Source organism: Caenorhabditis remanei, chromosome V (genome assembly GCF_010183535.1).
Source record: "Caenorhabditis remanei strain PX506 chromosome V, whole genome shotgun sequence".
Lineage (NCBI taxonomy): Eukaryota > Metazoa > Nematoda > Chromadorea > Rhabditida > Rhabditidae > Caenorhabditis > Caenorhabditis remanei.
In genome coordinates, this window is record NC_071332.1 from 18,502,896 (window position 1) to 18,527,553 (window position 24,658).

General features: G+C 37.5%; 3 protein-coding genes across 3 annotated transcripts; all 3 read right to left on the minus strand.

The window, feature by feature from the left end:
• Positions 1-4,034: 4,034 nt before the first annotated feature.
• Positions 4,035-9,203, minus strand: GCK72_021060 (uncharacterized protein; the record flags this gene model as incomplete). Its single annotated transcript, XM_053733986.1, has 12 exons — positions 4,035-4,244; positions 4,347-4,926; positions 4,981-5,064; positions 5,111-5,332; positions 6,211-6,458; positions 6,551-7,106; positions 7,160-7,243; positions 7,290-7,530; positions 7,944-8,157; positions 8,211-8,787; positions 8,841-8,924; positions 8,971-9,203. The coding sequence occupies 12 exons, from the start codon at positions 9,201-9,203 to the stop codon at positions 4,035-4,037; spliced, it is 3,333 nt and encodes a 1,110-aa protein (XP_053582899.1).
• Positions 9,204-11,309: 2,106 nt separating this feature from the next.
• On the minus strand, positions 11,310-14,625 carry GCK72_021061 (uncharacterized protein; the record flags this gene model as incomplete). Its single annotated transcript, XM_003094202.2, has 8 exons — positions 11,310-11,498; positions 11,553-12,156; positions 12,209-12,292; positions 12,339-12,578; positions 12,760-13,010; positions 13,496-14,084; positions 14,137-14,220; positions 14,393-14,625. The coding sequence occupies 8 exons, from the start codon at positions 14,623-14,625 to the stop codon at positions 11,310-11,312; spliced, it is 2,274 nt and encodes a 757-aa protein (XP_003094250.2).
• A 2,709-nt stretch (positions 14,626-17,334) lies between these two features.
• Positions 17,335-22,139, minus strand: GCK72_021062 (uncharacterized protein; the record flags this gene model as incomplete). Its single annotated transcript, XM_053733987.1, has 9 exons — positions 17,335-17,531; positions 18,282-18,694; positions 18,740-18,901; positions 19,843-19,926; positions 19,972-20,223; positions 20,859-21,067; positions 21,130-21,724; positions 21,777-21,860; positions 21,907-22,139. 9 exons carry the CDS (start codon positions 22,137-22,139, stop codon positions 17,335-17,337), a joined length of 2,229 nt encoding a protein of 742 aa, XP_053582900.1.
• Between the last annotated feature and the right edge of the window lie 2,519 nt (positions 22,140-24,658).

The following is a 24,658-nucleotide window of genomic DNA, read 5'->3' on the forward strand; positions in this document are numbered from 1 at the left end:
TTTTTTTTTGAAAGTCAAATAGTTTTCTACTCACTTCACACTTTTTCCGTTGACCAGGGGATCCAGAAAGTTAGATGGCACTGACTTTTCCCCCCCGACTGACAAAAGGGGGTCTACCTCTTCGTAAACTATATCCAAGTCCTGAAAGTCCCTTGGTTTAGTTAGGGTCGTGGAAAACGAATGTCGGAAAACGTATTTACACTTGAAAGCGTGTGTCCGTGTGTTTCTCTTCTTTTCCTTTTTGTTTTCCACATCTTTCTGACTGATAACCCTTGACCTACCCTCTGCGTCAGCGGCTACTCCCTTTATCCGTTCCTCGTGAACAAGTGGCGTCTCATTTTTGATTCCGGAAGACTTTCTGCGTCTCATGCGTAACTCTACTATTTCTTTATCCTAGTTCTCCGGGCTCTTCTTCTCAACCGACTTTGTCAGGTGACTTGTGTCAGGTTCCGGGAAAATGAGATTTTTCACTTGCGTCCTCTATGGTTCTTTAGTCATTTCTACCGTAGTCCTCTGTTTTCCAAATCCTCAACATCATTACGTTTCAGAGATCTTTCTGAAGCGACCAAAGTGCACCTGTCCTCTCACAGGTTTCACTCCCATCTAGTGTATTTTCTTGTTGACGCTAAGTGATTAAAATGGAATTGAAATTTAAAATTAAATGATGGGAACAATTAACCAATCTTATCGTTTCCCTGACTCTGCCCTAGGATCATTTGTATATACGGGCAGGTCCTTCAAAGAACAGCGAGAATAATAAAACATATCTCAAATTACAACTTTCAACCATGTTTTTCCTAGTGAGTCTGAACGGCCGATTCAGATTGTTCACCCATGGTGTGGGGCGCCTTCTAAACTTAACTCTAGGAGAGACTCTTTTCCCGAGGTCCTTTTCAGGGGTACGGACGGGCAGTGATCCCATTTCAGATTCTACCTCTTAAGATCGTATAATAGTTCCTTCCTGAATCTGCCTAGAGCTTCTCTGCATACCGCTATGGAGAGGAAACTACATGGTGTTGGCTAGCTCTTACATTCAAAGATCTTATCCTACAGTTCCAACTAGCTATGCCTTTTCACCATCTACAAAAATTTGGATTATATGGGGTTAAATAAACGTTTGAATTTGCTTATATTTTCATAGCGGCACGTTCTACTGTTCTTTGGTGAAATATGATATAAGACTACTAGATACTGAACCTAACTCCATAGGTTACTGGGTTGGTCGTGACTTTTCTGAGCAAATTTTCACCTGATACCATAATCTTCTGATCCAGAGAACGACTATGTTCAGTAGATTACTGTAGTTTCAAGCAAAGTACTAACTATGTTCTTCTAGTTTTCTCTTTTTGTGCCACTTCTTCACTCTGAATGAGACGTGACGTTGCCTGAGAACTGTATTTCTTTCCCGTCTTTTTATGCTTGATTTCCTCTGAACCAATCTCGCATAACTTTCCAGGAATACTGTTCTGTTACAGTAATATTCGCTCAGCGTGTTTCAGAGGATTCGACTACATAGAGGATTTGTTGTGAGAACGGGATATGAATCGAGGAAGTTTGCTGATCACTGAAGACTTCTTATGAAGACAATATGTCAACCACTGATTCGTATAAGCAATTTTCAACTGCACAAGATTATTTTCCCAGAGTCAAAATAATTCGCTCATTTCTAGTGGCAAACTGAATTATCTCATAAAGACTGGACTGTTAGAGAGATTTGAAAGAGATATTGAATTTCAATGACATGTTGATCACACATTGAACACAATTCGGATGGAGAGAGAGAGAGGGAGAGAGGGAGAGAGAGAGAGAAATAATGGTTTGAAACCCCAAAATAAAATCATGCTTATAGTTGATTAATTAAATATCCCTATTTCTATCTTCTGTCGAGGTGTTATGGAGCTACAGAAGATAGACGCGAGTCCCTATCTCGGAATGTAAGGGAGTAAATGCTGTTGTTCTAATTACAGCACTTTAGCGTACCTGTGTCCCATTGCAGATGTTGATTGGGACCTACTTGAAAAAATTTCCATGGTGAAGACTCTGATCCGTTGACGTTTGGAATAATAGAAGAATATTACAGGAAAATATTTCAGACACAGGTATTACTTTCAGATAGAATGAAAGTAAGCAAGGTGGGACCTCCATGTGAAGGGGTCGCTCCTGGGCCCTTCGGTTTCTCAACCTTTATCCGATCTCTTGGACTCGGGGTTATAGGGTTTATTATAGATTAAAGTAAAGAGTAATAATGGTGAATAAATATGAGTAATGAGGGATCTAGTGAAGTCCAGTCCTTGTAGGACTGGGCTTCAACCTCTGGCTTTGCAACCTCCAGAGTCTAGATCCTCAAGCATGACTGAAGAGAAGGGTCCTGTCCCCGCTCCGGAGGAGCGAGGGGCGGGACTCGTCTCCTCCGTCTCTCCTCTTGGTGGTAAGAGCGCCTAGAGGAGAGGGCATAAGAAAACGGGGGAGCCGCGCCTAAAGCGTGGCCTACCCGTTCACAGAAGTCATCTCCCAGCTCTTTACACAACTCTTTGTAACGTTCGAAACTCAATTTGCTCCATGATCCCGAGTATCTTGTAATATACGCCTGTACTTTTCCGAATTCTTTCAAAATAAATATACGAGTCGCCATTGGATCTCTCTCGGTGACCTCGGCCATTTTGAAGGTTTTTACACAGGGTCTAGGGGTGAGTAGTGAAATCGTATGCGCTCCACTAGACATTGGCGGCAAATTCAAAATTTAATTTTTTTCAATTCGAAGTTAAGCGTGGCAGTTCGATACGCAGCTTAATCGACATTTTTTTGAGCCGATTTATGTCCGTTTTCCCGCATTTTTGGCCAGTTTTTCGACTGTATCGCAAATTTTCAAGATCAATTCTATTAAATAAATAAATAAAATTTTTAAATAAAAAATTTATTTTGAATTTCGCGCTAAAATTTTAGCTGATTTCATCGGAGCGCGTTTATTTTCACTACTCATCCCGAGACCCTGTGTTTTTACTGAAAAAATAATCTGTCAAAATTTCGAAATTTGCCAACATTTGGCGGTACTCGTTTTTAGAACTGTTACAAAATAGAACTCCTGTGCAGGGGAACACGTTTGCTTATACCCAATGTAGAACTTTTCCCAGTTTTTTTCAAATTTTACACAAAGGAAGGATGAAAGATGCTAGAAAATCAAATAATTCGAATTTGTCTTCCATAAATCATCCTTTCGCAGTGCAAAATCTGTAAAAAACTGGGAAATTGGGTAAAAGCAAACGCGCTTCCTTGCACAGGAGTTCTATTTTGTAACAGTTCTAAAAACGAGTACCGCCCAACATTTTAGCGAAAAATCGATGCATTTAACAAAATTTTCCAAAAAAAGTTTTTCCATTATTTTCGCGATCTATCACAATCCTCCCAAAATTTTTCAAAAACCAAGACATGCCAGGCAGGAATCGGCACACCAATGGTAAAAGCCGAAGAAACACGAGGTTGAGAAATTCAAAAAATGATAACAAGGTTTGCGCGTAGGATGTGGTACATTGTCCGAATTGCGTACTTTGAAAACCACCGCACGGTGATTTTCTCGGAACCAGCTAGTAAGTAGCGTGTCAAAAAGTTAGTCCACAAAAAGGGGCGGAGACCGCCAATGAGACGCACGAAAATTATTGCAATCCGGGAAATTATTGCAATTAGGGAGTTTGCAAAAATTCTTAGGACTCAGTTTCGAACAGGACGCTATTCAATACTTCGAGGCCACGCTGAACACTTCGTGGCCGAAAAATTCATTTGAGTTCAGTAGAAAAATTGCTTTTTTGCGTGGCCTAGGAATCTAACCAAGTGGTTCCGAAAGAATCACCGTGCCACCGTAGTCAGCTTCCGGGATTTTTTGTGAAAACAGTTTTCTCAATATAGGGATTTCAACGATTTTGACGTATTTTTAAGAAGAAAAAAGAAAATAAAACCGGAATTCATATCAAAAACAACAACAACAAAAAAACAACAAATTGACAATGGGTTAACAAAATGAATTAGAAAAGGAGAAGAAATCATTGTTTCCTTTCGAGGCGAACAGAATCTCCTTGATATTCGAGTTCGTAGAATTCATTTGTTCCAGGAATACGGTACCGACGAAGCGACGGGAAGTTCGGAACCATAGCCTCCAATTCATTGAAATACTTCATGATCTGACTTGGAGCGGCGATATAGTTGGAGATATAGAGAACACATTTTTCAACTTCACCATATTCCATGAGTCTCTGAAAATAACGAGAGAATTGGTGGCTCTTCTTTGAATTTCATATTTTTTCAATTAAATTGCATCGAAAATAAGCTAACCTTGAGAAATTTGGATTTCAAACGGACTTCAGGACTTTTCCGACTCGCAAAGTGAATCGAGGACAGTTGTATAGAGCATCCAATGGAAATTTCGAAGTGGGTTTCGGACTCTCAATATACACCATTTTAGCTGACTGACATTGCTCCGATTTAATCATTTCAATGATTTCTCTGTGGTTTGAATTCGCTAGGTATATTTTGATCTCTTCGAGAACTCCGGGAATCATATAGTTCAAATTAATTGTTGATTGATAGTGACGGTTTGGAAATTCAACATTCTTCACATGAATTTTGCGATTTGATTCGTCCAGTTCTCGAATTAATTTCTCCCAATATTCATCTTGTTCATGAATAGTCAATTTCTCCACTCTGAGTTTCGGGTGTCCCAGCACATTCATCAAGAAAGAAATAGGGTTCTGGTAAAAACCAGGACGGCATCTGCTATTTTCATTTTGTCCAAATATGTCCACACAGTAAGGTTCAGGTCTCGATGACTGCCAGACATTCCAATTATTCGCATCGATGTAGGAAATCTCAGTCACTTTCGGATCCCAGCTATCGACTTGAGCTCGAATGTCCTTGCACACATTACGGAGTTGGAATCTGAAAAATTGATTTGAGATGAATCGAGTTTCGAATTTGATTATGTTTGTTTACCTGTCATGTAACTCCAAGTTTGCACCAATTTTATTGAAACCTTCAAACGGCAAATCGGTGATCGAAGGGGCTTTCGGATCGGATCTGAAATTGAGAAACTGTGAATGTTGTTTGCGTTTTAAGTGTATACCTTCTATCATAGCCCCAATCAAAATTTCCTCGAAGAAATCTCAAGAACCCGAATTCGAATTCCGGATAGTCCATGAAGTTCGCTCCCAGCTCTTTACACAATTCTTTGTGAGCTTCGAATATCAATTTTCTCCATGATTCCGGGTTTATTTTGATTTGTGTCTGTACTTTTTCAAATTCTTCAAGGATACGTCTACGAATAGCCAATGGATCTCTCTCGAACCTTAAAATTTTGGTCGTACTACTAGTTCTACCATAAAAAGTTTTCAATTTGGTTTTTTAGACAAAACTTCTTGTGGTCCTCTTTATAAATGATTTTTTCGAGTTCTCGAACTATTAATCATCCGAAAAAGTCAAGTTATTACTGAACAGGCTTGATCGGAGAAAAGTTTTCGGAGAATCGGAGAATCAAAATTTTCTCCGACTTTTTTCTCGGAGAATCGGAGAATTTCGGAGAATTCAAAAATGTTCCCAAATATGCTTCTAAAAGGGATTTTCTGTTGCGTTTTTCAGAATTCACCTTTCTAAAACATGTTTAATCATCATTCAAAGCTTTTACCAGTGAAAATACAACAAAAACAGAGTTTTGAGTGTCGTAATTTAATAATTTCTCCGAAAAAAAAAGTCGGAGAATCGGAGAATCGGATTATCCGATTCTCCGACTCCGACCAAGCCTGTTACTGAAGAAAATGGAAAGTTGAGACTGCGAAATGTGTCGTTGCGAATTGTCCCGAAGCCCTTCAAACATCTAGAAACTAGCCAGTTTCTGTATTAATTTGGACATTTCACGCTACGAATAAAAAACTTGGAATATTTTGAACTGAAATACTGTGGTTCCATAGACAAAACCGTAAAAAAACGACTATCTGACAAAAAAACCGGCTCTGCGACATTTCGTTACCAGTCATTTCGGCACCGTTGAAACATAGATAAAATATGTCTCAAAAAGAGGTTGTATAGGAGTTTCAAGGGTCCTGGGTTCGACACCAGGCGCTTGGCTCTTTGGTACCAGATGTCAAATTGTTTTGTTTTTTGTTCTTGACATTTCGGTACTAATCTGACGTCCGGGGTAAATTGAACTAGAACGAAAATAAGAATTACTGTTTTCTTTCGAGGCGAACAAAATCCACTTGATTGCCCTCTGGATACTCTTCTCGGTATTCGAGTTCGTAGAATTCGTTGGTTTTAGGAATCGGGATTCGACGGAGCAACGGGTTATCCGGAACCATTGTATTTTCTTCGTTGAAGTGCTTCAGGAATTGAGTTTCTTGGTGGTATCTATTGAAGAAATGAGTGTAGTTTGCAATGTCTAGACGACACCATTCGACTTTACCAATTCGAATCAGTTCCTGTAATAATTGATATTAGGAAAGAGAAAGTTATCATGACTCGTCGGGAAATCTCAATTTTTATACTTTTTTAATATTAAAAATAAACTAACCTTGATGAATTCGGCCTTTAATTTGTCTGCTGATCCATTATCGATTTGCAAAGTGAATCGGAGGCAATTGTACAAAGCTTTCAATGGAAATTCTGAAGTGCAGGTGTTAGTCTCAATAGACACCATTTTCGCAGCCTGGCATTGATCCGATTTAATAAATTCATTGATTACTTCGAATGAAGGTGCTTTCATGATTACGGAGATCTCTTCAAGCACTTCGGGAACCAAAAAGTGCAAATCGATTTTAGATGAACGGATAAATGGAAATTCGACCTTCACCTTCCTCACAGGAAGTTTCTGATTTGACTCGTCCAGCTCTTCAATTAATTTCTTCCAATATTCATCTTCTCTATAAATCGTCAATTTCTCCAATTGGAATTTCGGAAGCTTCAGCATATTCATAAAGAAAGAAATTGGATTCTGGTACAAACCAATACGACAACCTCCGTCAAAGATTTTCCAATCATTCTCATTTTTATAGCAAAACGTCATCACTTTGAAATCCCAGTTATCGACTTTAAATCGAAAATCTTTGCACACATCACGGAGTTGCAATCTGAAAAAATTGATTTGATGAATCGGACTTCGTATTTGGTTTTTCTTGATTACTTGTTTTTTATCTTCAAGTTTTCACCAATTTTATTGAAAACTTCTAGTGGCAAATCGGTGAGCGAGCGAGCTTTTGGGTCGGAACTGAAATAGGAAAACTGTCTATATTGTTGGTGTTTTATGTGCGTACCTTTTGTCATAATTCAAGTCGAAATTTCCTTGAAGAAATCTCGAAAACCAGAATTCGAATTCCGGATAGTCCACGAAATCATCTCCCAGCTCTTCAAACAACTCTTTGTGAACTTCGAAACTCAATTCTCTCCATATCTCCGGATTTGCTGCGATTTGTATCTGGACTGCTCTGAATGCTGTGAGGATGAGTTTGCGAGTTTCCATTGGATCGGTGACCTCGGCCATTTCGAAGGTTTTTACTGAAAAATAGAGAAATTAGTAGGCCGTAACGTTTCGAAATCAAAGATAAACACAATAATCCTCAGAAGGATCGAAATTTTTCAACAATCAGTGCATTTAAGGAAAAACCTGAACAAACACGAGGTTGAATAGTTTTTTTTTGGACACTTCACGCTACGAATAAATAATTTGGGATATTTAAAGCCGAAATACTGTGGTTTCTTAGACAAAACCGTGAAAAAACGACTCTCCGACAAGGTAAAACGAAGTTTCAGAGTTCGAAAAATGATGACAATGTTTGCGCGTAAGATTTGATACATTGTCCGCATCGCGTACTTTGAGAACCGCCGTAGTCAGTAGAAAAAATTTATTTAGGAAACCGTACAAATCGGAAAAAAACGAAACAGGAATATCAGTTTTTCGGGACTTTTACTGACTTTAGCTGAAATATTGGCTGTGCTGAGTTCCACTCGGTCTTCGAGTTCGTAGAATTCATTTGTTCCAGGAATCGGATAACGACGAAGCAGTGGGAAGTTCGGAACCATTGCCTCTGGTTCATTGAAATAATTCATGATTTGGCTCGGCACGCCAACATAGTTGGAAACGTAAAGCACGCATTTTTGTACTTTGCCTTCATTCATGAGTGTCTGAAAATAACGAGATAATTAGAGACTCTTCATTGCATCAAACAGAATCAAACCTTGAGAAATTTCGATTTCAAACCGTCTGCAGGTCTTTTTCCGAGTTGCAAAGTGAATCGGGGGCAATTGTATAGAGCATCCAGTGGAAATTTTGAAATGACAGTCGGACTATCAATATACACCATTTTAGCTTTTTGACATTGTTCCGATTCAACAATTTCAATGATTTCTTTGCGTTTTGGATTCTCGATGAACAGTTTGATCTCTTCGAGTACTCCGGGAATCATAAAGTGCAAATCGATTTTTGATGGGTAGAAACAAGGAAATTGGACCTTCTTCACAAGAAGTTTTCGATTCGATTCATTTAGTACTCTGATAAATTTTTCCCAACATTCATCTTGTTTATAAATCGTCAATTTCTCCACTTGGAGTTTCGGAAGCTTCAGAATATTCATCACGAAAGAATTAGGATCCCGATAGAATCTGTTATTTACATTTTGTGAAAAAAACGGTCCTGGTCCCAACGTCGGTGTGATTCTCCATTCATTCGCACCGTTATAGAAAATCTCGTCTAGTTTCAGATCCCAGTTATCGACTTGATATCGAATATCTTTGCACACATTTCGGAGTTGGAATCTGATGAATTAATTTGATGAATCAAAACTTCGAACTAGATTTTATCTGTTTACCTGTCTTCTAGCTTCAAGTATTCACCAATTTTATTGAAAACGTCTAGTGGCAAGTCGATGATCGAACGGGCTTTTGGATCGGAACTGAAATTGATAAACTATGAATATTGTTTATCTTATATGTGCGTACCATCTGTCATAATTCAAATCGAAATTTCCTTGAACAAATCTTGAGAACCAGAATTCGAATTCCGGATAATCCACGTAGTCATCTCCCATAGCTTTACATATCCGTTTGTAAACTCTGAATGCCACTGATCTCCAAGCATTCGGATTTGTTGCAATTTGTGTCTGTACTTTTCCGAATTCTTCGAGAATACGTCTGCGATTAACCAATGGGCCTTTGTCGGTGACATTGACCATTTTGTGGGTTCCTTACTGAAAAAGGAGAAATTAGTAGACGGAAATGTTACTAATTGAAGAGAAAATTTTATAATTCTTTGAAATTTCGGGAGTTTTCGAATATTTTGAGCAGAAAATCTATGAATTTAAGATCAAATCTCGGCGTAAACCGTGGGAAATCGAGTCCAATGGGTTCAAGAAAGCATGACGATGTTTGCGCGCAAGATGCCGAAACCACCATAGTCAGTAAAGAGTGATTTTAGGAGCATCCGGCGTTTTTTGAGAAAGAAGTTTGAACAATATAGAGATTTCAACGTTTTAAACGTACTTTTAAGTAGAAAAAAGGAAATAGAAACAGAATTCATAACAAAAACAACAACAACAAAAAAGAGCAAAAAAACAACAAATAGACAATGATTAACAGGTAAAATGAATTTGAGACAAAAGTAGGAATTATTGTTTTCTTTCGAGGTGAACGGCCTCTCCTTGATATTCTAGTTCGTAGAAATCATTGGTTCCCGGAATCGGATAACGACGAAGCGACGGAAAGTTCGGAACCATAGCCTCCGGTTCATTGAAATACTCCATGATTTCTCTCTGAGCGGAGATACCGCACTCCTCTACTTTGCCTTTGTTCATGAGTTTCTGAAAAAAAGATTTCGGTTCAATTGCATCAGAAAGAAGCTCACCTTGAGAAACATTGCTTTCAAAGCGTCTGCAGGTCTTCCTCCAAGTCGCAAAGTGAATCGTGGACAGTTGTAAAGAGTTTCCAATGGAAATTCTGAAGTTTCAGTCCAACTCTCAATATACACCACTTTAGCCGCTTGAAATTGCTCCGACTCGACATATTCACGCATTTCTTCGCGTGTTGGACAAATCGGGTACATAGTGATCTCTTCGAGTACTCCGGGAATCATAAAGCGCAAATCGATTTTTGAAGGCCAGAAATATGGAAATTGGACCTTCTTCACATAAAGTTTCCGATTCGAACTATCCAGTTTTCTAATCAATTTCTCCCAATAATCATCTTGTTCATGAATCGTCAATTTCTCTACTTGGAGTTTCGGGCACACTCATCAAGAAAGACATAGGATTCCGGTTGAACCCAGAACTGAATATGTTATAATACTTTTGTTCATATGTGCACACTTGAAACGATCTTTGTCCCAACGTCTGCCTGACTGTCCAATCATCCGCAGAGCTATAGGAAATCTCGTCAAGTTTCAGATCCCAGTTTTCGACTTGATATCGAATATCTTTGCACACATCACGGAGTTGCATTCTGAAAAATTGATTCGTTGAATAAGTCTCCGCGTTTGATTTCATTTGTTTACCTGTCTTTTAGCTTCAAGTATTCACCAATTTTATTGAAAACCTCTAGTGGCATGTCGGTGATCGAGCGGGCTTTTGGATCGGAACGGAAATTAACAAATTGTGAATATTCTTTGTATTTTAAATAAGTGGCTACCTCCTATCATAAGCCAAATCGAGATTTCCTTGAATAAATCTCGAGAACCAGAATTCGAATTCCGGATAATCAATGAAGTCTTCTCCCAGCACTTTACACAACTCTTTGTGAACTCTGAATGCCACTGATCTCCAAACATACGAATGAGTTCTAATGTACGCCTGTACTTTTCCGAATTCTTCAAGAATACGTCTACGAATAGCCAATTGATCTCTCTCGTTGAGCTCGACCATTTTATAGGTTTTTTACTGAAAAAGGATAAATTAGTAGACTGAGATGTTACTAATTGAAGAGAAAATTTGATAATTCTTTGAAATTTCGGGAGTTTTCGAATATTTTGAGCAGAAAATCTATGAAATTAAGATAAAATCTCGGCGTAAACCGTGGGAAATCGAGTCCAATGAGTTCAAGAAAGCATGACGATGTTTGCGCGTAAGATGTCGCAACCACCATAGTCAGTAAACAGTTATTTTTGGAGCATCCGGCGTTTTTTTGAGAAAGAAGTTTGAACAATATAGATATTTCAACGTTTTTAACGTATTTTTAAGTGAAAAAAGAAATAGAAAGCAGAATTTATAACTAAAACAACAAAAATCGCAACATAATAACAAATTGACAATGATTAACAGGTAAAATGAATATAAAAAAGTAGGAAACTATTATTTTCTTTCGAGACGAATAGACTTCTCTTGATATTCGATTTCGTAGAAATCATTGGTTCCAGGAATCGGATAACGACGGAGCGACGGGAAGTTCGGAACCATTGCCTCCGGTTCATTGAAATGCTTCAAGATTTGGCAGTGAGCGTAAATAACACATTTTTGAACTTTGCCTTCTTTCATGAGTTTCTGAAAATAACGATAGAATTGGAGGCTCTTCTCTGAATTTAAAAAGAAGCTAACCTTGAGAAATTTCGCTTTTAAACGGTATGCAGGTGATCCTCCGAATTTCAGAGTGAATCTTGGGCAATTGTATAGAACATCCGATGGAAATTGTGAAAAGATTATCGGACTCTCAATATACACCAGTTTCGCAGCCTGACATTGCTCCGATTTAACAATTTCAGTAATGTCTTCGCGTGTTGGATCCACGAGGAACATTTTAATCTCTTCAAGAACTCCGGGGATCATAAAGCGCAAATCGATATTCGCTCGACGTTGACGGTTTTGAAATTCCACATTCTTTACATGAAGTTTCCGATTTGATGCGTCCAGTCGTTTAACCAATTTCTTCCACATAATTCCTTGTAGGTCAATCGTCATTTTCTCTAATTGGAGTTTCGGATGTTTCAGCACACTCATCACGAAAGAAATAGGATATCGGTGAAAACCAGGACGGAATCTGTTATTTTCATTTAGTCCAAAATTGTCCGCACAGTAAAGTGCGGGTCTCGATGTCTGCCAAATTCTCCAATCATTCGCACTGCTATAGTAAATCTTAGTCACTTTCGGATCCCAGTTATCGACTTGAATTCGAAAATCCTTGCACACATTACGGAGTTGGAATCTGAAAAATTGATTCGTTGAATCAGTCACCGAATTTGATTTTGTTTGTTTACCTGTCATGTAACTCCAAGGTTTCACCAATTTTTTCGAAAACGTCTTGTGGTAAATCGGAGAGCGGGCGGACTTTTGGATCGGAACTGAAATTGACAGACTTTGAATATTGTTTGTATTTTATGTGCATACCTTCTATCATAATCCAAATCAAAATTTCCTTGAACAAATCTCAAGAACCAGAATTCGAATTCCGGATAGTTAATGAAGTTCCACCACTTTACCACTTTACACAACTCTCTGTGAGCTTCGAAACTCAATTTTCTCCACAGTTCCGGTTTTGCTGCGATTTGCATCTGTACTTTTCCGAATTCTTCGAGAATTCGTCTACGAGTAACCACTTGATCTCTCTCCGCCATTTCGTGAGGTTTACTGAAAAATAATAAAACTGTACGACTGAAAATGTATGAAATGAACGAAATAGGCGGGAGACTCAAAGATATGCTTTAAATATCTAAAAACTAGTGTCAAATTGTTTTGTTTTTTGTTTTTGACATTTCGGTACTAATCTGACGTCCGGGGTAAATTCAATCAGAAAGAAAAGAAGAATTACTGTTTTCTTTCGAGGCGGACAAGATTCTCTCGAAAGCCGGGTCCCTTTCGAGATTTGACTTCTTCTCGATATTCTAGTTCGTAGAATTCGTTGGTTCCTGGAATCGGATAACGACGAAGCGACGGGATGTCCTGAACCATGGCTTCCGGTTCATTGAAATACTTCAAGATTTCACTTGGACTGAAGGTAATATCTGACGGCTCGAGCATGTAGATAACGCATTTTTGTACTACACCTTTATTCATGAGTGTCTGAAAATAATAAGACTACTTTTTGAGGTTCCGGGACGTTTCGCTACCAGACGTTTCACCACCAGTTTTCGGAAAATTTCCAAAGCTTTATGGGGGAAATCATACTTGCAAAATATCGGCCCGGAGGCAAAAAATGTACACGATTTTTACACAAAATATTTTTCATCAAAAATAAATTTTCATCAAAAATAGTCAAAAATCCTATGTAAACTTGTGTTTTATAGAAATGTAGAAACATAGTCGAAAACCCGACTTTTTTGCAAAAAATCGAAAAATGTTTTTTTTAAATTCAAAATTTCAAATTTTTGTACTGTGACCCGGGCCGGTGAAAATTCTCGAATCGGCTCGGCCCGGCCCGTTGCAAGTATGGGGAAAATAACATACCACTAGTATGCATTGATGCATTGATAATTAATATGTTTTTCCCCAAAAAGCTTTGGAAATTTTCCGGGAATTGGTGAAACGTCTGATGGCGAAATTCTAACCTTGAGGAAGTTTGGTTTATAAACATCTTCATGTTTTCCTTCGAGTCGCAAAGTGAATCGAGGACAATTGTATAGAACATCCAATGGAAATTCCGAAGGGCAGGTGCCACTTTGAATATGCAACATTCGAGATGCTTGACATTGCTCCGATTCAATAATTTCAGACAATTCATTGCGTTTTGGATACAAAAACAATATTTTGATCTCTTCGAGTACTCCGGGAATCATAAAGTGTAGATCAATTTTTGATGAACGGTAAAAATGTGCGAAATCGACCTTCTTCACATGAAGTTTTTGATTCGATTTGTCCAATCGTTTAATCAATTTCTTCCAATCCTGATCTTCTCTATAAATAGTCAATTCCTCCAATTGAAGTTTTGGGTGTTTCAGCACATTCATCACGAAAGACATGGGATTACTATTATTGAATCTGTCATGTATTTCCATAGTTTGTGAAAAATAGGATTCGCGTCTTGACTTGTGATCAATAGACCATACCTTCACAGTGTAATAACAAATCTTGGCTACTTTTGGATCCCAGTTATCGACTCGAGCTCGAACATCCTTGCACACATTTCGGAGTTCCAATCTGAAAAATTGATTTGATGAATTAAATTTCAATTTTGATTTTGTTTGATTACCTGTCATATAACCTCAAGTATTCGCCAACTTTTTCAAAAGTATCCCATGGCAAGTCGAGGAATGAGCGGGCTTTCGGATCGGAACTGAAATTGACAAACTGTGAAGATTGTTTACCGTAAAAACTGTATTTGAGGTGCATGCAACTGTATTGTTCAAAGGGTCCGTCGGAGGGCACCACTATTAGAGGGGCAATTCAAATTAAAGGGCACCTCAAATACAGTTTTTACGGTATATTCTATTTGCCTAATTGCGTACCTTCTATGATAATCCAAATTGAAATTTCCTTGAAGAAATCTTGAAAACCAGAATTCAAACTCCGGATAGTCCATGAAGTCTTCTCCCAGCTCTTTACACAACTCTTTGTGAGCTTCGAAACTCAATTTTCTCCATAACTCTGGATTTGTTGCGATTTGTGTTATTATTTTTCCGAATTCTTCGAGAACACGTATACGAGTAGCCAATGGATCTCTCTCGGTGACATTGTCCATTTTGAAGGTTTTTACTGAAAAAGGGGAGAAAATTAGTAGGCGGAAACGTTTCGAAATGAACAAAAGACACGATATTTAATCCATTAAAATGCAAAAATTTCGAACATTTTGAGCGGAAAATTAAGGTAAAATCTAAAGAAACACGAGGTTGAAAAGTTGAAACCGTACCGAACGGGGAGAAACGGAGAGCGGGCAGTACATGCGCAAAAACACTGTGGGCACATGGGCAATGTCTAAGAATAGTAATTTAAAAGTAAAATTCACAAATTTCATCACATGTACTGCTCGCCATTTCTCCCGCTTTCGTTTATCCCCGTTCGACCTCAAATATCGTAAAAACTGTATTTGAAGTGCCGCTCTAATAGTGGTGCCCTCCGACGGACCCTTTGAAAAATAGAGGTGAATCCTCCAATTGAGGTGCTCCTCCTAATACAGTTGCCCTCCGGCGAATTACATTTTTCTCTAATATCATCTATTTATTGACTCCGAACTGGCCTCTCACATTCTTTATCAGCAATTTTGATGTAAAAACGTAATTTGCTTCAGGATTTTCGCCGTTTTTTACGTAAAAGTTCGATGAATTCGGCGTAAAAAACTAATGAAACTGAACAAATTCAAGAGATAGTTGACCATCGAGGTACGTCGACCAAAAATAGAGGTGCACCCTTTATTTGAATTGCCCCTCTAATTGAGTTGCCCTCTGGCGGACCCTTTGAACACTAGAGTTGCATGCACCTCAAATACAGTTTTTACGGTATTTAACTCTTCAGAATATAGAGATTTCAACGTTTTTAACGTATGTTTAAGTTGAAAAAGGAAATAAGAAAAGAATTCATAACAAAAAATTTTTTAAAAACAACAAGGAGAACAAAATAGCAACAAATTGACAATGGGTTAACAGATGAAATGAACATGAAAAAGAGGAAATTATGGTTTTCTTTCGAAGCGAACAAACTCCTCTCGAAAGTTGACTTTAAATTCCTCTGGAATTTCGATTCCCTCTGGAATTTCGATTCCCTCTGGAAATTCGAACTCCTCTCGATATTCGATTTCGTAGTATTCGTTTGTTCCTGGAATTGGATAACGACGGAGAGACGGGCAGTCGGGAACCATAGCCTCTGGTTCATTGAAATATTTCATGATTTGGCTCTGACCGGCACGATATTTGGAAAGATAGAGAACGCATTTTTGAACTTCACCATATTTCATGAGATTCTGAAAATAACACCGTAATTTTTTTTTGTTACATTGCATAAAACAAAAGCAAACCTTGAGAAATCTCGATTTCAAACCGTCTGCAGGTCCATAGAGATACAGAGTGAATCGTGGACAGTTGTACAGAATATCCAACGGAAATCTAGAAGCGGCTGTCCAACTCTCAATATGCACCATTTTAGCTGCTTGACATTGCTCCGATTCAACAAAGTCATACAATTCTCTGCGTTTTGGATCCACGGGGAACATTTTGATCTCTTCAAGTACACCGGGAACCAAAAAGTGCAAATCAATTTTAGTTGAATGGTAACAGTCTGGAAATTCGACGTTCTTCACAGGAAGTTTCCGATTTGATTCGTCGAGTCGTTTAATCAATTTCTCCCAATATTCGTCTTGTCTATGAATTGTCAATTTCTCCACTTGAAGTTTCGGAAGCTTCAGTACACTCATCACGAAAGAAATAAGATTCTGGTAATAACCAGAACTGTATCTGTTATTTTCATCTTGATGAAATTTGCCCACATAAGCCGCTCCGTATCCGGGTGTCCGCTTGACTTTCCAAACATCCGCAGAGCTATAGGAAATCTCGGCTAGTTTCAGGTCCCAGTTATCGACTTGAAATCGGATATCCTTGCACACATCACGGAGTTGCATTCTGAAGAATTGGCTTATTGAATTGAATTTCGAATAAATAATTGTTATGCTTACTTGGTATCTAAATGCAAGTTTTCACCAATTTTATTGAAAATTTCCAATGGCAAGTCGGTGAGCGAGCGAGCTTTTGGATCGGATCTGAAATTGACAAACTGCGAATATTGTTCATATTTTATTTGCGTACCTTCTATCATAATCCAAATTGAAATCTCCTCGAGAGAATCTCGCAAACCAGAATTCGAATTCCGGAAAATTCACGTAGTTCTCTCCCATGGCTGCACATACTCTTTTGTGAGCTCTAAATGTCTCTGATCTCCAACATTGCGGGTGGATTGTAATATGCGCCTGTACTTTTCTGTATTCTTTGAGAATACGTCTGCGAGTGGCGAATGGATCACTGATCCACATTTCTTAGGTTAGTCACTGAAAAATGGAAGAATTAGTAGGCTGAAACGTTTTGAAATGAACGAAAAACACGATAATCCTCTAAAATTTCGCAATTTTCAAACATTTTCAGCGAAAAATCAATGCAGTTTTAGGAAAAACCGGACGAAACACGAGGTTAAAAAGTTCAAAAAATGATGACAATGTTTGCGCGTAAGATATGGTACATTGTCCGCAATGCGTACTGTGAAAACAACCGTAGTCAGTTGAACGTAATTTTGACATTTTAAAAAGTAATTTTCGAGTTTTATGGAACAAAAATAGAGGAATTTCAGCGTTGTTAACATTTTTAGAGAGATCAGATATGAAAAAACAAAATAGAACATTCATTATGATAACAATAAAAACATAATGACAACAAGTTGGTAACAAGTTAACAGTTTTCATCAAAAACAATTATTGTTTTCTCTCAATACGCATCATTCCGTCCGTCATCTCCATTTCGTAGAACTCATTGGTTCCTGGAATCTTATGACGACGAATATTCGGATTGCTTGGATCAACACGAGGATATTTCTCTTCGAACTCTTCCTGGATTTTCTGTTTCAATTCGTCGGTTGCATTCTTATAAATCGATATATGACAGAGTTGGACTTGAGCAGATATAAGGAGATTCTGAACAAAAAAACATGATAATTTTTATGATAATACTCGAAAAACCAGAAAAAATCCCCCAAAACACGAATTTTCAGCCCGAAAATGATTGAAATTCCAAAGTGGTCAGTGCTGGCCGAGTTTTTCGAAAAGTTGTGTTTCTAGGCCACGGAAAGTTATTACTCGTCCGTCTCACTAAAAATAAGTTGAATTTCAGAATAATTTCGAAACGGACGTGACCTAGAAACACAAAGGAAAAAAGTTCGGCCAGCACTAATTTTATCATTTTTCGGAGTGAAAATTCGCATTTTGGTCAAAAAATTTCAGATTTTTCATCATATTTCGTGGCATATTCAGCGATGTGGACCAGGGCTGTGCGAAAATTTTTTGACCGAAAAACCGAAACTTTCGAAAAAAAAATTTTTTCAGAAGCAATAAACATGAATTTGTATGAAAACTGTAAGTATTCCAAGGACAGACCCCCAGAAACCTTTTTTTAAATACAAAATAAGCATAGTTGTCAAGGCCCGGGCTGGTCACATTTCCGATGAAAAATTGAAAAAAATTTCGAAAAAAAAAATTGGAAAAAAAGGGTCATTTGAAACCGGGCCTTGAAAATTTTCTATCGGCCCGGGCCTTGACAACTATGAAAATAAGAAAAAAATTCAGAAAATCGCAAAATCACTGTTTTTTTTTTGTTGAAATTTTGAAATTTTCAGCATAAATTTCCAAAATTTTTCGTCCTAAACATTTCTTATCCTTAATAAAATCCCATTTAATCTTCAACGCAGGTTGTCCACCGAGTGTCAGAGTGAATTTCGGACATTTGTAGAAACATTCGAATGGGAATTTCGATGGGAAGACATGAGTCTCAAAATTCGTCATTCTCGCCGCTTTGTATTGCTCTGAATCCAGAATAATCTGGATTTCCTCTGCTTTCGGATCTCTCAAGAATACAGTAATCTCTTCGATTTCTCCAGGATCCAGATAGTGTAGATCAAAGTTAGAAGAGGTGTGGAGGTGTTTGACATGCAATTTTTGATTCGATTGATCTAATTCTTCGACCAATTCTCGCCAATACTTATCAGTTCCCCCTAGAGTCAATTCCTTCAGTCGAAGTTTCGGATTCTTCAATATTACAAGAGTATAAAGGAGGGGATTCCTAAAAGAAAAAACTTTTTAAAAATATTTTTTATTTTTTAAATACATTTTCCGTTTCCTCTCAAATATCGATCGACGGAACGAGGCGGACATCGTTTTATGCTGAAAACTCCAGTCTTCCGCAGTGTTATAAGAGAGTTTGATGAGTTCTGGATCCCAGCTGTCCACCTGAATTCGGATCCCTTTCGAAACGTTTCGCAATTCGTGTCTGGAAAAGAAATTTATTCTTTTTTGGAATTTAGCTCAAAATATTAGCAACCCACCCCTCTTACAACCGCGCCCCACCGCAAACGAGAGAGTATCGGGGAGAGAGACGCAGAGTTTTTTCGCGCCGACACAGATTTTTACAGGTTTTAACCTATTTTCGCTATTTTCAAATGTATTTTAAAAATTATTATGAAAAAGTGCAAAAATAGGTCAAAAACTGTAAAAATCTGCGTCTCTCTCACCGATACTCTCTCGTTTGCGATGGGGCGCAGTTGTAAGAGGGGTGGGTTGCTAATAGGAATTGAGGATCAAGGCTGTGCGAATAGTTTTTGAGGGGAAATATTTTCGAATAGTTTTCGAAAAAACCGTTTGAAAAATGTAGGAAATTTTTACTGAAAAAAATTGTGATTTTTCGATTTTTCCAATAATTTAATAATTTTTTTCAAATTTCGTATTCAAAAACAGGTTTCTGGAGGTCTGTGCTTACAGTTTTTATACAAATTCAAGATTTTTGCATCCGAATTTTTTTTTCAGAGTTTTCTCGAATTTTTCGGTTTTTCAGTCAAAATTTTTCGAAAAACAGTTTTTCGGGAGCGAAAATGTTTTGGATTTATATGAAAACTCTAAATATTTCAAGGACAGACCCCCAGAAACCTGTTTTTTAATACAAAATTAGAAAAAAAACCAGAAAAACATTGAAAAAATTAGTGGAAAAATAGAGATTTTTCGAATTTTTCCTGAAATTTTTTCGAATTTTGCACTCAAAAACTGGTTTCTGGGGGTCTGTCCTCACAGTTTTCATACAAATTCAAGATTTTTGTCTCTGAAAAACTCATTTTTTCCAGACACATTTTTTTCGAATTTACCGGTTTTTTGTTCAAAAATTTTCGAAAAATTGTTGGAAAATTTTTTCGCACAGCCCTGCTCCAAATATATATATACCGAGCATTTAAATCCAATTTTTTGCCGATTTTCTCAAAAATGTCATCTGGCAAGTCGGTGAACGAGCTGGTCTTCGGCTCCAAGCTGTAATTAAAAAACCATTTTATCAAGATTTTTTTCTGTTTATACCTTCTATCAACATCCAAATCGAAATTCCCTTGAATAAATCTCAAAAACCAGAATTCGAACTCTGCGTACTCCATAAAGTCATTTCCCAACTTCTTACATAATTGTTTGTGAGTCCAAAATGTGTCTCTTCTCCAGTATTCCGGAAGAGATGCGATTCGTTTTTTCACTTTTTGGAATTCTTTGAGAATTCGCTTGCGAATTGCCAATGGATTGCTCTCGACGGCGGTTTTAGTCATTTTCGAAGGTTTGACACTGGAAAATGGAACATTTTCAGGTGCGAATTAACTAATTTACGATATTTTTAGCCATTTTCTTGAGGAAACCGTAGAAAAAATGCGAAAAATGAAGTGAAAACAGCTAGACAATGTTTGCGCGTAAAATATGATACATTGTCCGCATTGCGTACTTTGAAAACTACCGTAGTCAAACAAAAGAAACAAAGAGGAATTGCATAATTCTTGAGGATTTTTCTGGTCGAATCGTTCTAAATTAGAACTTCTAATTTGATTTTTAAAAGAGTTTGAATATCAATTTTCGTGAAAAGATCATAAAGGAGGTATGATTTAAACCGAACGTTTTCAACGTTGCATTAAGAAAGAAACAAAATAACGAAAAGGCGAAATAACGAAAACATAAATATCTTCAATTTTATTTTTTGCTGAAATCGTGATTTTTACATTAATTTATATCGGAAAAATTGATACTTTAGAAGAATTACTCACAGAAATAAACTTTCGACAATTTTTGCTATCAAAACGAGTTTTCGACACGAAAGTGATGGTGATAAGTAGTGGATAAGCGGAAAATGTTGAAATTTAGAAAAAAAAGGGTTAAAAGGTAAAATGAATTTGAGGTAGAATTATTGTTTCTTTTCGAGGCGAACGAACTCCTCTCGACGTCTATAATGGTCAACTTCCACTCCATATTCGAGTTCGTAGAATTCGTTTGTTTCCGGAATTGGATAACGACGAAGCGACGGACAGTTGGGAACCATAGCCTCTGGCTCATTGAAATACTTCAAGATTTGACTCTGAGCGGGACGATTTTTGGAAATGTAGAGAACGCATTTTTGGACTTCACCGTATTTCATGAGATTCTGAAAATAACTAGAGAATTGGAGACTCTTCTCTGAATTCTTGAATTCAAAAAGAAGCTAACCTTGAGAAATTTCGATTTCAAACCGTCTGCACGTTTTCCTCCGAGTCGCAAAGTGAATCGAGGGCAATTGTAAAGAGCTTGCAATGGAAAACTAGAAGTGGCTATCGTACTGTCAATATACATCATTTTAGCTGCTTGACATTGCTCCGATTCAATAATTTCAATTATTTCTCTGCCTGTTTGATTTTTGAGTATGATCTCTTCGAGTACTCCGGGAATCATAAAGTGCAAATCAATTTTTGATGAATGGTAACCATTTGGAAAAACGACCTTCTTAACGTGAAGTTTCCGATTCGATTCGTCCAGCTCTTCTATCAATTTCTTCCAATAGACATCTTCATAAATCGTCAATTCTTCCAAATGGAGTTTTGGGAGCTTCAGAATATTCATCACGAAAGAAATTGGATCCCGATGGAAACCAGGATGGAAAATGTTATTTCTATTTCGTTCAAAAATGCCCATCCAATAAAGTTCCGGACCTGACGTCTGACAGACTCTCCAATTATTCCCTTTGCAATAGAAAATCTTAGTCACTTTTGGGTCCCAGTTATCGACTTGAAATCGAATATCCTTGCACACATCACGGAGTTGGAATCTGAAAAATTGATTTGATGAATCAGTCTCCGCATTTGATTTTATTTCGTTACCTGTCTTCTAACTCCAAGTTTTCACCAATATTCTTGAAAATTTCCAACGGCAAATCGGTGAGCGAGCGGGTTTTTGGATCAAAACTGAAAATGACAAATTGTGAATAATGTTTCTATTCTATTTGCGTACCTTCTATCATAATTCAAATCGAAATCTCCTCGAGCGAATCTTGAGAACCAGAATTCGAATTCCGGATAGTCAATGAAGTCGTCTCCCAGTACTGTACTCAACTCTTTGTGAGCTTCGAAACTCAATTTTCTCCATAATTCCGGATTTGTTGCAATTTGTGCTTGTACTTTTTCGAATTCTTCGAGAATACGTCTGCGAATAGCCAATGGATTTCTCCCGGTGACTTCGGCCATTTTTACTGAAAAAGCCGAATTGGTTTGCTGTAATGTTTCGAAATGAACGAAAATCACGATAACCGTTTAAAACTAATCGATGCATTTAAGGTAAAATCGGAAAGAAACACGTGGTTGAATAGTTCAAAAAAAGATGACAATGTTTACGCGTAAAACAATGTTCATTGTCCGCATTGCGTACTTTGAAAACCACCGTAGTCAGTCAAAAACAATGCATTCTCAGTGGGAAAGTTTGGAAGGACGCCGGAAGGTTTATGGATGGAAGGGGATATCGGAGTGTCGTTGCCACATTTTCAAAAATTCAAATAGTTTTTACAACTTTATTTATCACATTGTATGACGCAAAGCAAGAAAAAACACAAGAAAACATGAAAGCTTTATTTTCTGACATACTGAATATGTTTATCAGTCATTAAAATACTATATCTTTTGTTTTTCTCGCTGTTTTTAGTTGATTATCAAAGGACGAAGTTGTAAAAACGATTTGAATTTTTGAAAATGTGGCAACGACACTCCGATATCCCCTTCCATCCATAAACCTTCCGGCGTCCTTCCAAATTTTCCCGCTGAGTTATAGGAATTTCAACGTTTTTAACGTATTTTTTAGCGGGAAAAAAGGAATTCAAACCGAATTTATAACAAAAACAACAAGGAGAACATTGTAACAACAAATTGACAATTGGCTAACAGGTAAAACGAATTAGAAACAAAAGAAGAATTATTGTTTTCTTTCGAGGCGAACGAATTCTTTTCGAGGACTGCCTTCCTCTCGATATTCGAGTTCGTAGAATTCATTTGTTCCCTTAATCGGATAACGACGAAGCGACGGGAAGTTGGGAACCAAAGCCTCTGGTTCATTGAAATAGTTCATGATGTGTCTCTGAGCATAGAGAACGCATGTTTGTACTTCACCGTATTTCATGAGATTCTGAAAATAACGAGAGAATTGGACACTATTCGTTGAATCCAAAAACAAGCTAACCTTGAGAAATGCAGCTTTCAAGCCGTCTGCAGGTTTTTCTCCGACTCGCAAAGTGAATCGAGGACAGTTGTAAAGAGCATCCAATGGAAATTGTGAAGTGGGTGTCGTACTATCAATATACACCATTTTAGCTGCTTGCCATTGCTCCGATGCAATCAATTCATAGAACTCTTCGCGTTTTGGATTCACGCGGGACATTTTGATCTCTTCGAGAACTCCGGGAATCATAAAGTGCAAATCAATTGTTGGGGAATGGCAATAATTTTGAAATTCGACCTTCTCGACATGAAGTTTCCGATTCGATTCATCCAGTTCTCTGATGAATTCTCTCCAATAGATATCTTCCATTTTTATTGTCAATTTTTCCAATTGGAGTTTCGGATGTTTCAGCACACTGAGTAGATTATACGATGTTGAATGGTTACAAGGATAACGATGATTCGGATTGTAATACCAAAACTCGGTTATTTTCGGATCCCAGTTATCGACTTGATATCGAATATCCTTGCACACATTACGGAGTTGCAGTCTGAATAATTGGTTTGTTGAATCGTCGAATCTGATTTTGTTTGTTTACCTGGATCCTATCTCCAAGTATTCGCCAACATTTTCGAAAACGTCTAGTGGCAAATCGGTGAGCGAACGGGTTTTTGGATCGGAACTGAAATTGACAAACTGTAAATATTGTTTGTATTCTATGTACATACCTTCTATCATAATTCAAATCGAAGTCTCCTCGAGCGAATCTTGAAAACCAGAATTCGAATTCCGGATAGTCAATGAAGTCATCTCTCATGGTTTCAAACAACTCTTTGTGAGCTTCAAAACTTAATTTTCTCCATGATTTCGGGTTTGTTACGATTTGGGTTAGTACTTTTCCGAAGTCTTCCAAAATACGTATACGAGTAGCCAATGACGTACTCTCGGTGACATCGGCCATTTTGTGCGTTTGCTACTGAAAAATGCATACTTGTCAAAAATTGAGCCAGATTCGAAAATGGGTATTCAATTTTTGACAAAATTTTCAGAAAATGTTCGAAAATTTAGAGTAAAAGTGCAAGACTTTTCCTATTTTTATGAAAAAATAAGCGAGAATCTAAATTTCCGAAAAAGGAACTTAAAGAAGGTCTAATTTGAAAAAAATTTAATGGATTGCTCTCGACGGCGGTTTTAGTCATTTTCGAAGAATTGACACTGGAAAATGAAGCATTTTCAGGTGGAAATAAACTTATTTACGACAGTTTTAGCCATTTCCTTGAGGAAATCAAAGAAAAAATGCGAAAAATAAAGTGAAAACAGCATGACAATTTTTGCGCGTGAAACATGACACATTGTACGCAATGCGTACTTCGAAAACTACCGTAGTCAAACAAAAAAAAACAAAGAGGAATTGCATCATTCTTGAGAATTTTTCTGGTCGAATTGTTCTAATTTGATTTTTAAAAGAGTTTAAATATCAATTTTCGTGAAAAGATCTTAAAGGAGATCCGATATGAAGAATATAATCGGACCAGACTTGTCACGGGCCGGGCCGGGC